At 43.2% G+C, this 11138-nt stretch overlaps 2 protein-coding genes across 3 annotated transcripts; one reads left to right on the top strand and one right to left on the bottom strand.

Moving 5' to 3' along the window:
• Nucleotides 1-4472: 4472 nt before the first annotated feature.
• LOC133919866 (photosystem I chlorophyll a/b-binding protein 5, chloroplastic-like) lies at nt 4473-7028 on the top strand. Of its 2 annotated transcripts, none has more exons than XM_062364410.1 (6): nt 4473-4832; nt 5141-5273; nt 6035-6147; nt 6290-6394; nt 6472-6560; nt 6653-7028. In XM_062364410.1, exons 2-6 carry the CDS (start codon nt 5241-5243, stop codon nt 6898-6900), a joined length of 588 nt encoding a protein of 195 aa, XP_062220394.1. In that variant the 5' UTR covers nt 4473-4832; nt 5141-5240; the 3' UTR covers nt 6901-7028. The 2 variants fall into 2 exon arrangements, with proteins under 2 accessions (XP_062220394.1, XP_062220393.1); XM_062364409.1 differs by having other exon boundaries at nt 4476-4836.
• Nucleotides 7029-7139: 111 nt separating this feature from the next.
• Nucleotides 7140-10134, bottom strand: LOC133919865 (galactoside 2-alpha-L-fucosyltransferase-like). The gene is made up of 2 exons (XM_062364408.1): nt 9741-10134; nt 7140-8802 (listed from the first exon to the last, which is right to left on the bottom strand). The coding sequence occupies exons 1-2, from the start codon at nt 9985-9987 to the stop codon at nt 7346-7348; spliced, it is 1704 nt and encodes a 567-aa protein (XP_062220392.1). The 5' UTR covers nt 9988-10134; the 3' UTR covers nt 7140-7345.
• Nucleotides 10135-11138: the final 1004 nt, after the last annotated feature.

Genomic DNA, 11138 nt, shown 5'->3' with positions numbered 1-11138 from the left:
CAATTGGGTAGCTGGCCCAACATACTACGTCATCGTCTTCCTCTTCCCCTCATCCCATGGAGGCCCAGATGGCTCGCGGCTACACCACGGGAGGAGGAAACCGCTAATTGCTCAATCTATTGCTTGTTTGGTTTGAGGTTGAGCTCACCCGACGCCCTACGTTAGTAGGCTTCCTAACTTCTATTCCCTTTTTTTCTCTGACATGCTCTTTTTATCTTGAGGCACACTGCGAAAAATGAAACTTTATGTCGAGGGTAAATCCCTGATAATGATTTCGGGGTGTATCGGACGATGGGTGCATGATCTTTGTTTGGGATGCGTATGTTGGATCTGGCTGTGTGTGTGTGACTTAAAAACACCGGGATTTATCCAGGTTCAGACCCCCTCAGGATAATAGCCCTACATGAGGACTGGTCGCGGAGCCCGGTCGGAGAGTTAGGTTGCCTGGTCGCCGACTGGCCGCGCGGTTGCTGACTGTTCGTGCGGGAGGACTACGGTTCCGGACAAAACATGGCATACGGTATCTACTGATATCTTACCGGCGTAGGTCCGCCCGTAAGGGACCACACTATTCTTTACACTGACACCTTACAAACGGTATAAGAGTGTGGTTACCGCTGGAGCGTTGACAAGTCAGCGGTTGAGTTTGCCTAGCCTCGCCTCGCCTACTATTACTTTTTAGTAGGCGAGCATCTTCGTGGAGCCAAACCAAAGGAAGAGCAAAAAGGCGAGGCCACACCCGGCTTCGAATAGGAAGGGGCTCGTCCGTAATTAGTGTTACCGTTGTAGGATTAGTAGCCTTTTTCGCGTGCCTTCAGACTATACCTTTAGTAGGGAAAGAGAAAAATGGAGAATATCATTAAGCCATTTTCTTGCCGATCGAGCAGTCTCAATTTCACTACAGGGTTTAGGAAAACCTTTTATAGTTTAGTTGTTCCTGTCCGAAAAACTATAAGTAGATTGAGCCTTCAAATGAACATTTAGATAGACGACTCAAGCCTACAAATAGGGTGGGAAGGGGGGTTTGGGGGGAAACCCCTCGAACTAAGTTCTTTGAATAGTTCAGTCTCACACTCCAGCAACAAAGGAACATGGTCTGAACCATATCTAGGAAGGGGTTGTCGCCACAGTATGGGTGAGTGTGAGCAAGAAAGGGGATAGACACGGGTGAAGAAAGTAGACCTGGGGGTTTGACTGTTCTGTTGGAGTGGCAGAACATAATCTCAAACTCTATCTTGTGGTAAGCTAGGGAAATTACAAAGCTATAGAGCATTAATTGTTGGAGAAGCTCGCTTTTTTAATCCTTTAAAGTGATTTGTGAACCTTTTGTTACGGCAATAGTAGTTCCCTAAGAAACCTATCACTGAGGAAGTCATGAAAGTTCTGCTGATCTCTTCTTTTATGAGAATTCCAGTTCAGTTCTTTATGCACCTTGATGAAAAGAAAGGACTTTTTAGTGACCTAGTTACTCTGCTGGGAACCAAAAGTATATGAAGTACCAAGGGGGGTTCGAGGGGAAACCCCTCTAATTGAGTTAATTTCATGATTGGGACAATCATGAAATACCAATCCGAAAAAATAAAGGTTTTTTCGAAGAGAAGCCTAATATCCTATCTATATCCTTGTTCCCCCACAGTATAAACTAGAGTACATATATGAGAGAGCGGTGCTAAAACCTTTTCTTGAGATATCTTCCAAATTCTTAGGGTCCTTGCTCCGGATCTTGTTCCCACGATGCCCAACTTTCAATTGCTGATAACAACAGTTCTAGAAGGGACATAGCCCTAAACTGCATAAACTCTTGTTTGAATGCCCCTTCATGTTATCTTATGAAACTGTGAGTTGATTGTTTCTCAACGAGGCGTGATAGCGGTACTAACCATTCAAAGAGTGTTTATCCCGCAACATCTGTCAAAGAAAGAACCTCTTTATAGCGAAAATGGTCCTATTAAGTAATGATTATGATTTTAATGATTAATGACAACATAGTCATTGGGAGTAACATGTTTGTCGATAATATATGTTAGTAGGTCTTATAAATACAATACATCAAGAATCCACCGTAGCCGGAATAAAGTTTGATTGAATTGAAAAATTTATAGGAAGATTTGACCTCACCAGATGGTCCGGTGTTCAAGGGTTGAACTTACCGGAGTATTTTGTCCAGGGGCAAAGTGAAGGCTAATGACTTCACCGGATGGTCCAGAGCTCTGTATGTTGAACTCACCGAAATATTTTTGACAAAGGGAGAGAAGGCTGAGGACCTCACCGAATAGTCTGGTGATCTGCACTGTGTAACACTGGAGTATTTCTTGCTGAGAAGAATGCAAGTATAGAAGACTGAAAATTAACCCACCGGATGGTTCGGTCCTTAATTTGTGCACACTAGAGTATAACACCGGAGCATTTCTTGCAGAGCCGACTGCAAGTGTTGAAGAATGAAGAACAACCCACCAGAAGATCTGGTGCTCTGAAGATGAATGCAATGGAGTATTTTATACAAAGAGGCTGAAAAGGCTCGGATGACTCAAGATAACTCACTGGAAGGTTCGATGATGGATTTGAAGTCACACCGGAGTGTTCGATGTTCACAGAGGCATTGAGTGGAGTTCCAACGGCTAGTTTTTGAGTTTGTACTCACCGAATGATCCGGTGTTAGTACTACTGTTCTCATCGGATCATATGGTATTGATAGCTTTTCTGAGCAATTAGGAAAATAGCTAGTTTGCGAGTTTGAGACTATAAATACCCCTCCACTCAGTCGTTTAAAGGTATGGCATGCTAATGGAGTCTAGAGGAAGCTCATATGCACTTGAGAAGACATTCAAGCCACCAAAATACCTAAAATGATTATCCAAGATAATTAAGTACAAGATTAGAGAGTGTTTAATGCTTATAAGCCTAGAGTGAGTTGTAGCTAGGTGCTGCAGCTTGAGGAAGAGATCAAGGAGTGATCATAGCTTGTACCGAGTGGTACATCGACGCTTTGGAGTATTGGTGACTCGCCGGCATCCTGTGCCTTGGTGACTCAAGCTTGTTGACCCTTCGACTTGGTGTGGAACATCGGCAAGACACATGTATAGGGACGCGGAGACCCTTGCCTTGGTGGCTCAAACTCCGAAGTGATCACGGCGGCAAGTGACCGGAAGATAGATTAGTTGTGAGATCTTGTCTTGGTGGCTTGGTGACTCATCGTGCTTGAGATCTTGTCTTGGTGACTTAGTAGCTCAAGAGCCATAACCAGAAGAAACTTAGCGACCGGGAGCATATCTTTGTGGAGCTTCAACGTGAATTAGGGGTGATATTCATGTAATCGATACCACGAGATAAAAATATCTTATCCCGAGTTTGTCTCTTTACTTTATTTATGTTTCCGCACTTAAATACTTGTAATTTACCTTGGTAGAATAGGTTGCAATCCTCTTAAGCGTTAGAGTAGACACACTAGATAAATCTAAAGTAAATTTAGATAGAAATTGAGATTGGTTTATCTTGTAAAATTTTAGAGCCTATTTAGTTTAGGTTTCTAAGTGTCCTAATTCAACCTCCTCTTAGAATGTCACTGTTCCTCACACTCTTCTCGTGATAATAATTGCATACTTGATAAAGGAGCAGTTAAAGATTTGAACTCACCTCAACGTGGATTAGGGGAGACCGGTAAGTCTCCTAAACCACGGTAAAAAAAAATCTGATGTGTGCTTTGTAGTTTGCCTACTTAAACTTATTTACTTTGAAAAATTTACATTCTTAGAATTATAATTACTTACATATCACATTAGGCTATATACTTTGACATAGACATAGAATTGATCACTTTCACTGAGACATAGATTTTGAGAGTTTATATGTGTTGTAATTGATTATTTTTAATTTCACATCTTTATCGGTTATATATTGCTAAAATTTTTATAACCGTCTATTCAACTTCTCTAGTCGTCTCCTTCATTCTACATCTGCTCCTTTTCCTATGCCACCGCTTCCGCTTCCCCGCTGCCACCGCCTTCGTCTCCTCTCCCCCTCCTGCCAGTCCCTCTCCTTTGATGTAACCGAAGGTGTCAAATTCGCATCGCACAGTATCGGGTACAAGTTGACACACATATACGGCACGACACGTCAAAATCTTTTCAGATACACGAGTCCCAATAACGCTGTCCACCACGCGCCACTCAGACGCCGGTTGCACCCAAAGTTTTTAGGAGCCACCCAGCCCACATTGACCCGCCCGCGTAGGCAAGTGGAGCATAGGCGCAACCACGCAAGCGGCTCAGCGGCGGTGCTGACCGATCCCCGCACGCTGAAGGAGCGAATCTGCAAACTGTTTGTTGAAATCACAAATTCTGAAATTCTGCACACCGCGCGTCAACATCTAGCATATACCGCAAAAAGAAAGGAATTATTCACAAGAAATAGTACCCAATTTGGACAAATTAATGTGGTCCCAGACCTGAGCACTCCACATCCCATAGCCACTGAATCAATGAACGCCTCTAACTCCATATCCTGAGCTTCTATTCAGCACCAACCTACGCCCCCCAAAAAACACAGGCAGCAAAGAAGGGTCCTTGCAGGTTGTAGTTTGGCCGGCAAACAACATCTCCTGTGGCGAGGGTGACGGTGGCAGCCATGGCCATGCACTGTAACAGCAGCTGATAGCCATGGAAGAGTCCTGCATACCTGTACCGCCTCCTCCCGGCCGCTTACAACTCGGAGCAGGCACGCAGTCGCCATGCCTGGATGCCATGAGCAGTCACCACGATCCCGGGTTGTAGTCCGAGCTAGCACCGAGCGTGCGACCTGGTTGCCCGGATTGGACCCGCCTCCTCACCTCGACGGCACGTCGGTTATCTCACGCTCTCTGCCAGCTACTGCCTCCGTTTTACAATATTTGTTCATACTCATCATTACGTACAAACCAAAAAATACTAAAATCGAGTAAAAAATACAGTAAAATAATCATACTACCCCTAATCAATGTAATGATGAGAGCAAGTAACTCAACAGCGTTAGAGTAAATATATACATACACTCAAGAGCATAGTAGTAAAATAAACTATAAAACATCTTGGTTATCGCAATGGAGTAGCGTTTTTCTGCAGTGATGTTTGTCGGTTGACGGATTGTCTGGCATCTCTGGTTGCAGGCTACCTGGTGACTTCGGCTTCGATCCCCTCGGGCTCGGGGAGGAACCGGCAAGCTTGCAGTGGTACGTTCAGGCCGAGCTCGTGCACTGCCGGTTTGCCATGGCAGGGGTTGCCGGCATCCTTGTAACTGACGTAAGTTGCTCGCCTTCCCGTCCATCCCTGCCAAATGTAACCTATTTGGCCTTAGTTCTCAGAAAAAAACATAATATTTAAAAGCTCAAATTGCAAAACTAGCTGCATAGCTGACTGAATTATAATAAGCTACGCAAAGAACAGTGAGCAACTAAGCCTAACACATAAAAAATATCAAATATTTGAGAGCTGCCTTAGGACAGCTGGTTAGGTTTCGAGGGGTGAAACCTGCTGACCAGGCTCGATCCCTGGTAATCACGCCTTCAATGAAAAGTTGGGGTGTTAGCGTTACCCTCCGATTTTAATTATCAAATATGGAATGATCTAGCCACATGAAAAATAACTATTCAACGGCAGTTAGAATCATATATCTAGGACTCCAACTCCACGAGAAACAGAACTTTTGAAATAAAATAGCAGAATCGGATTCCAAGAATGTACAATGTTGCACAAAGTTATTTAAATTATTGTGCAGTGCTTTTTATGACGAAGCATACAAACAAAACAGACTCCGCAAAGGTTTGGGATCTTCCTTTATCATACGAAATGTTGGGAAATGCTAGATGTTTACTTCCACACCCAAGCTCAAATTAAAACATAGGTGATTCCATAGATTGCTAGGATGATAGCATTCTTGCACTTACCACATCAAAGCCTGATTTCTTCTTAATTCAAATATCACTTCGATAGCTTTGATGCTCTGCTATGCTTCAGTCACAACTCACAACAGTGCATGGTCTGATTGCTGTGGTTTTCTGTAGTTGCTCCGTGTATCAGGAATCCGGGACCTACCAGTTTGGTTTGAAGCAGGTGCAACAAAATTTGACTTCGGCAACACCACAGCACTCTTCTTTGTTCAGCTTCTTTTGATGGGGTAATTCAGCATACAACTAAAACATTTCATCAGTGGTAAAAGAAAGTTCCAATAACTCAGAAATTTAAAATAGGGTAGACTGTGATGACTTAACGAAAAACAAGACTGACATGTTTTCTAATATAACTCTGATCCCCTACAGCTTCGCTGAAACCAAGAGGTACATGGACTTCATCAATCCAGGATCGCAAGCAGAGGAAGGAACATTCATAGGGCTAGAGGCTGCACTTTCAGGTTTACAGCCAGGGTAAGGGCTGCAAAAATAATTTACATGAACAAGTCTCTGCTTTAACTATGATTATTACAATTTCCAAATCTGGACAGCTACCCTGGGGGTCCACTGTTCAATCCATTAGGACTTGCAAAAGATATAGAGAATGCACATGAAGAGAAGCTGAAGGAAATCAAGAATGGTAGCTTCACTCTCTAGTACAATTTGCTTGCAAGATAAACCTAAACTATAGTAATACTTATAGTTTGCTAACATGATTTATGCCTGTCACAGAGAGGTTGGCAATTAATGGTAGCTATGCTTGGCTTCATTGTTCAAGCATCTGTGACTCACGTTGGCCCCATCGACAATCTTTTGACACACCTTTCAGATCCACTCAACCAAAATATCATTCACGCACTCTCCTCCCCCTGAGAACTATCTGTCCCCAAAACTTCGCTTTTCAATGTCCAATGTTACGGCAGAAAAAGATCACAATGTTTCTAACAGAATTGCCTTTTTTTGGCTCTCCTCTTTGCTAAGTTTTTCAATCATGAAAATTGAATATGGAACTTTTTTTTAGGTCAGATCAGATGAAAGTTTCTTCAAATGCTAACAACCTGTATTCATAGCTATTAGCTAATGGGAAACAAAAAGAAGGCTTCTGATTCTTGCAATTGATCCTAGTCCTCAGTATATTTGCATGCCTTTTCTTTTCTTGGTTGAATTTTTTCAGGTACAAGCATGCCATAGACAGATGTGATAAAAGGTGCAAATAATATGAAGGGGCATAAATGTTATAGTTGCACTGAGATTATACTTAACCATAAAATGCAGCATTCTGTGCCATCTCTTCCATATTAACTAAGTCAGAAAACCTTGCTTACAATATAGATACAAAGTTGAAACTATAACTGAAAAATGCATAGCAGAAAGTACTGGCTTGTACTGTACATATATAAATTAAACAAAGAAAAAACACTACATCTACCATTCGTTCTTATCAACTAGCTTGAGCCCCCAGCTCATATCTTCACAATGTCTTACATGAGGAACAAGCTTTCCCGTATCAGTTCCCCTCCTAGATTTGCAATCGTAGAAAGGTGGAGCATGAAAGCAAGGTTCCATGGACAAAACTTGACGGCAAGGTGGATCGGGTGCAGTGCGGTTTTCAGGCTTGAACATAAGCCATGGCTTCAAACCACTCAATCCCTGGGCAACGTACCCGAAAGTTGACCATGCACTCGTTACCATAACATCAGATAAGCTTAGCAGATAAATCTCGGCCCATGCTTTCACGTTATGCATCTTCTTGTCTGAATTCTGATGTTCCTCTTGACTTGGTTGGTGGAAGCTAATTATCTCCCCATTTATCGTTGGATGTTCCCAGTACATATTCCTGATTTTTTCGTAGTATCCTGAGTTTAAAGAAGTAATCAGAACAACTTTCGACCTAATACTCCTTGTTGAGACAATTGGCTGCTGAGCATTAATCTCTGGCAACAGTTTTTCCTTCAATGTGCATGCAAGGACCTGATCCAAGACATGCTGAAACGGACCGGTTTCAGTATCGAAGACTCTGATCTGGATACCCAACTTTTCGTCAGCTTTGGCCAGATAAGAATCATAGTACCTTGTGATCAAGCCCCAGACAACATTGGTAGGGTGGAATAAGTAACGTCCCAAGTGATGGAAAACAGCATCTTTCTGAGGAAAAAGCCTCATGAGTTCCTCTTGATATGCTGGGTTCAGGAAAATTGAAGGTACAAAGTAATTATCAGATCTTAAGATCAGCCATGGGATCCTCTGAAGATATTGCTGGTTATCTTCACAGAAAAAAAGCTTATCGTAATCATCATAGTCATGAGCCAGATGAAGATAAAGAAAGGCAGAACTAGGATCCTTGAAAGAACCATCAGAACGAATAACTTCAGTTTTCAGCATGTTTCCATAGCTCTCAGGAGAACCAATGCTGAAGTTCCTAAACTGCTTAATAGGGAAATCCGACGGTAATAACCATGAAGTTTCAGGGAATGGTTCACAGAAAAGATCTGCAGTGCCTTTAGCTCCATCAAGAAGTAAAACTCTGTTTGTAAGGATGGCATAGAGAAATGCTGAGGCAATAGTTAAGATCCTGTTCCCAAGACCACTATAAGATACCCAGACCAAATAGTTGCAATCCACAACCTTAATATCCTGACCAGTCTTTAGCTGCTCAACAGCTTTCTTGTATAACTCTGTATGTGGGCCACATTTCTTCTGAAGAGCTTCCTGCTCCCTTAGTCTTTCTAGAAGGTACGTAGATGGTAAATGGGGCGATTCTTTACGATACAGTAGTGATTGGTATCTACTTAGACATGACTGCTCATCGAAACCAGGAGCTAACAAGCCACCAATTAGTGTGTCCTTTTTAACTTTGAAAGACACTGAAGTTCGATGTTCCCCTGAACACAGACACAGAATAGTTTTGTATCAGAATTCGGATAGAATAATTCGAGTTCAATCTGTTGAAGACATATGAAAGTTTTACTCATTTTTGTAATCACATTTCATCCATAACAATGTACGAGCGAGGTAGTGGAGATTCTCAAAAAAGAAAAAAGAAAGAAAGGTGAGATAATTTTGGATATTATCAACTATCACTTCATTTATGAATTCAGTAAACATCAACTATCCCTTGCTCGTTTCTATAGCAAGGAACACTAAGAATTGTATTATAGTAAATGTAAGAACGGGATAGCACAATAGATACGGCAGATCTATATATAGGCCACAAAATAGCATCAGGATGAAACTTAATTTAGACCATGTTCCACTGTTTGCCATGGGAAACCAGAATAAACTAATTTATCTCAAATTTTATCGGGATCCCACATATATACAAAACAACAAGATACCTGGACAGGAACAGAACTTAATGTTAAAAACTAATCGAAACGAAACATCCACATGCAGCGAGATCATAGTGCAGGATGTAGAACCCCACTCACACAAAATAGTTTTTTTACATTGTACTGTGAGAAGTCAGAACATGTTTCCACTGGCAATTACCGTCCCTCCCCAAACACTTCGCATCACTCGAAGTCCAGAAGCTAGGCTGATACATACAGTTGTAGGGGGGAAATGGGTTGGTAAGTTCTGCAAAACTTACACTAACTACGGTAGAATTAGAAACGTATGGACAAGTCATGGAGCCCAAACATTCATTACAGACATCACGGCTGCCATGTGCCATACCAGATGTAGCGTCGCCATCCACACAAAGTACTCGGGAAATTCAGAATTGACACTAGGCACAAAGTACGGTGGTCCTAGAGCATTGGGACTCTAAATGGAAACTGTCAAACTGACAAACATGCACACGCACATGTATTTTCCTTACCATTGCGCGGTCGGGCTTGGTGCAGACCACCGCGGCCGGCGGAGACCCCGGTGGGATCCGCGTCGAGGAACTGGCCTCTCCTCGCCGCAGAGCCGCCCGCGAGCAGCAACAGCAGGACCCCGCACGCCACGATGGCCGCGACGGACAGGGGCAGCACTGCCGCCCGGCTCTTCCTCCCGCGTGTCCCGGGCGGGGACGCCGAGTCCGGCGGCGGCGGCGAGCGGCGGATCCGCTCCTTGAGGTCCATGTGGCGTGGCGCCCGAGCCGAGGCGCAGGGTTCGTCTTGCCTTCCGCGGCCCGCGGGGGCGTAGTGGAAAAGAACAAAGGTGTCCGAGGGCGGGCGTCGTGCCGTGGCACGAAAGGTGCAGTTTTGGTGCCGACCCGCGCGGCTCAAATAGAAAGAGCTTCTTGTCGGTGGCAAAAAAAAAGATCAATTGGCTCCAGCCGAGCAGGGCGCGGCACGTGACGCGGCCGCTCGGCACAGGGGTTTTGATGCGTTTCAGGCGAAAAGAAAGGTGGCTCCGGATAGTGACGACGTGACGGCACGGTGGCGACTGGAGCGGGGACGGCGTCGTCGGTGGAGCTGGAGCGCCTCGGCGTGGCGACCGCGTTGGAAAGATGTGGGGTTTTCGCCTGTTTGGCACAGCCCGACGCCCCGATGGTGCCGTGCGGGGCGCCGGATGCGCGGTTGACGGTTGTTGAGCGGGCCGCGTGATGAGGCTCGGGTGGGCTGGGTTGGTCTTCTGCATTTTGGCGCAATTGAATGAGACTCGCGGTTTTTTTTTTACTAGGTTGATTTGCCACCATTAAAAATAGATTTTATTTATTTACCACCTAGTACATAGTCATAGACTTAGATAATTCCATCTATCATTGATTTGGATGAAATTGTAATTAAAATGACCAAAGTCTTAAGTGGCAAATCATCAATTTTTAGGGACAACTGAGCTACCATGGAGTACGTATATACTACATCCGTTTTCAATAGATATCATACTAAAATACGTATAGTTAAATTTTAGAAATTTTAACCATTAATATACATAAAATTATTAGAATTTAGCATATGAAAATAATAGTGGTGAATTTGTTATAAAAATACTTTAATTATTATCTAATTATTATCAAAAGATAGTTATTAAAAATAATAATAACTAAACGTATTTGTTGAAGATCGTATTGATATGGAAACTATAAGTTAAATAGAATGAAGACAGTATATTTAAGGGTGCGGACGTTTATTTAGACAAGTGAGCTACTGACGGCGTGGGGGCAACTTTAGGTTTATTTTCTTTAGAGGTGCGAAAGGAGGGCATGTCATATAGAAGCTACGTGGCACAAAACGGTCTAATATTTAGTTCATACACCTTGTTGTGAGCCCTAGAATAATAAATAAGT

This window comes from Phragmites australis, chromosome 5 (genome assembly GCF_958298935.1).
Source record: "Phragmites australis chromosome 5, lpPhrAust1.1, whole genome shotgun sequence".
NCBI classification, from domain to species: Eukaryota; Viridiplantae; Streptophyta; class Magnoliopsida; order Poales; family Poaceae; genus Phragmites; species Phragmites australis.
Note: the sequence above shows the minus strand (reverse complement) of the source record. Positions and strands in the feature narration are given on the sequence as shown.

What these genes read in the sequence shown, in the direction of transcription:
- LOC133919866 (XM_062364409.1), top strand. Translation starts at nt 4,727, where the DNA reads ATGCCTGGATGCCATGAGCAGTCACCACGATCCCGGGTTGTAGTCCGA. An exon ending in CCGGCATCCTTGTAACTGAC is followed by an intron (nt 5,274 to 6,034) that starts GTAAGTTGCTCG and finishes GGTTTTCTGTAG; the next exon opens with TTGCTCCGTGTATCAGGAAT. An exon ending in GTTCAGCTTCTTTTGATGGG is followed by an intron (nt 6,148 to 6,289) that starts GTAATTCAGCAT and finishes GATCCCCTACAG; the next exon opens with CTTCGCTGAAACCAAGAGGT.
- LOC133919865 (XM_062364408.1), bottom strand. Translation starts at nt 9,987, where the DNA reads ATGGACCTCAAGGAGCGGATCCGCCGCTCGCCGCCGCCGCCGGACTCG. An exon ending in CCAAGCCCGACCGCGCAATG is followed by an intron (nt 8,803 to 9,740) that starts GTAAGGAAAATA and finishes GTCTGTGTTCAG; the next exon opens with GGGAACATCGAACTTCAGTG.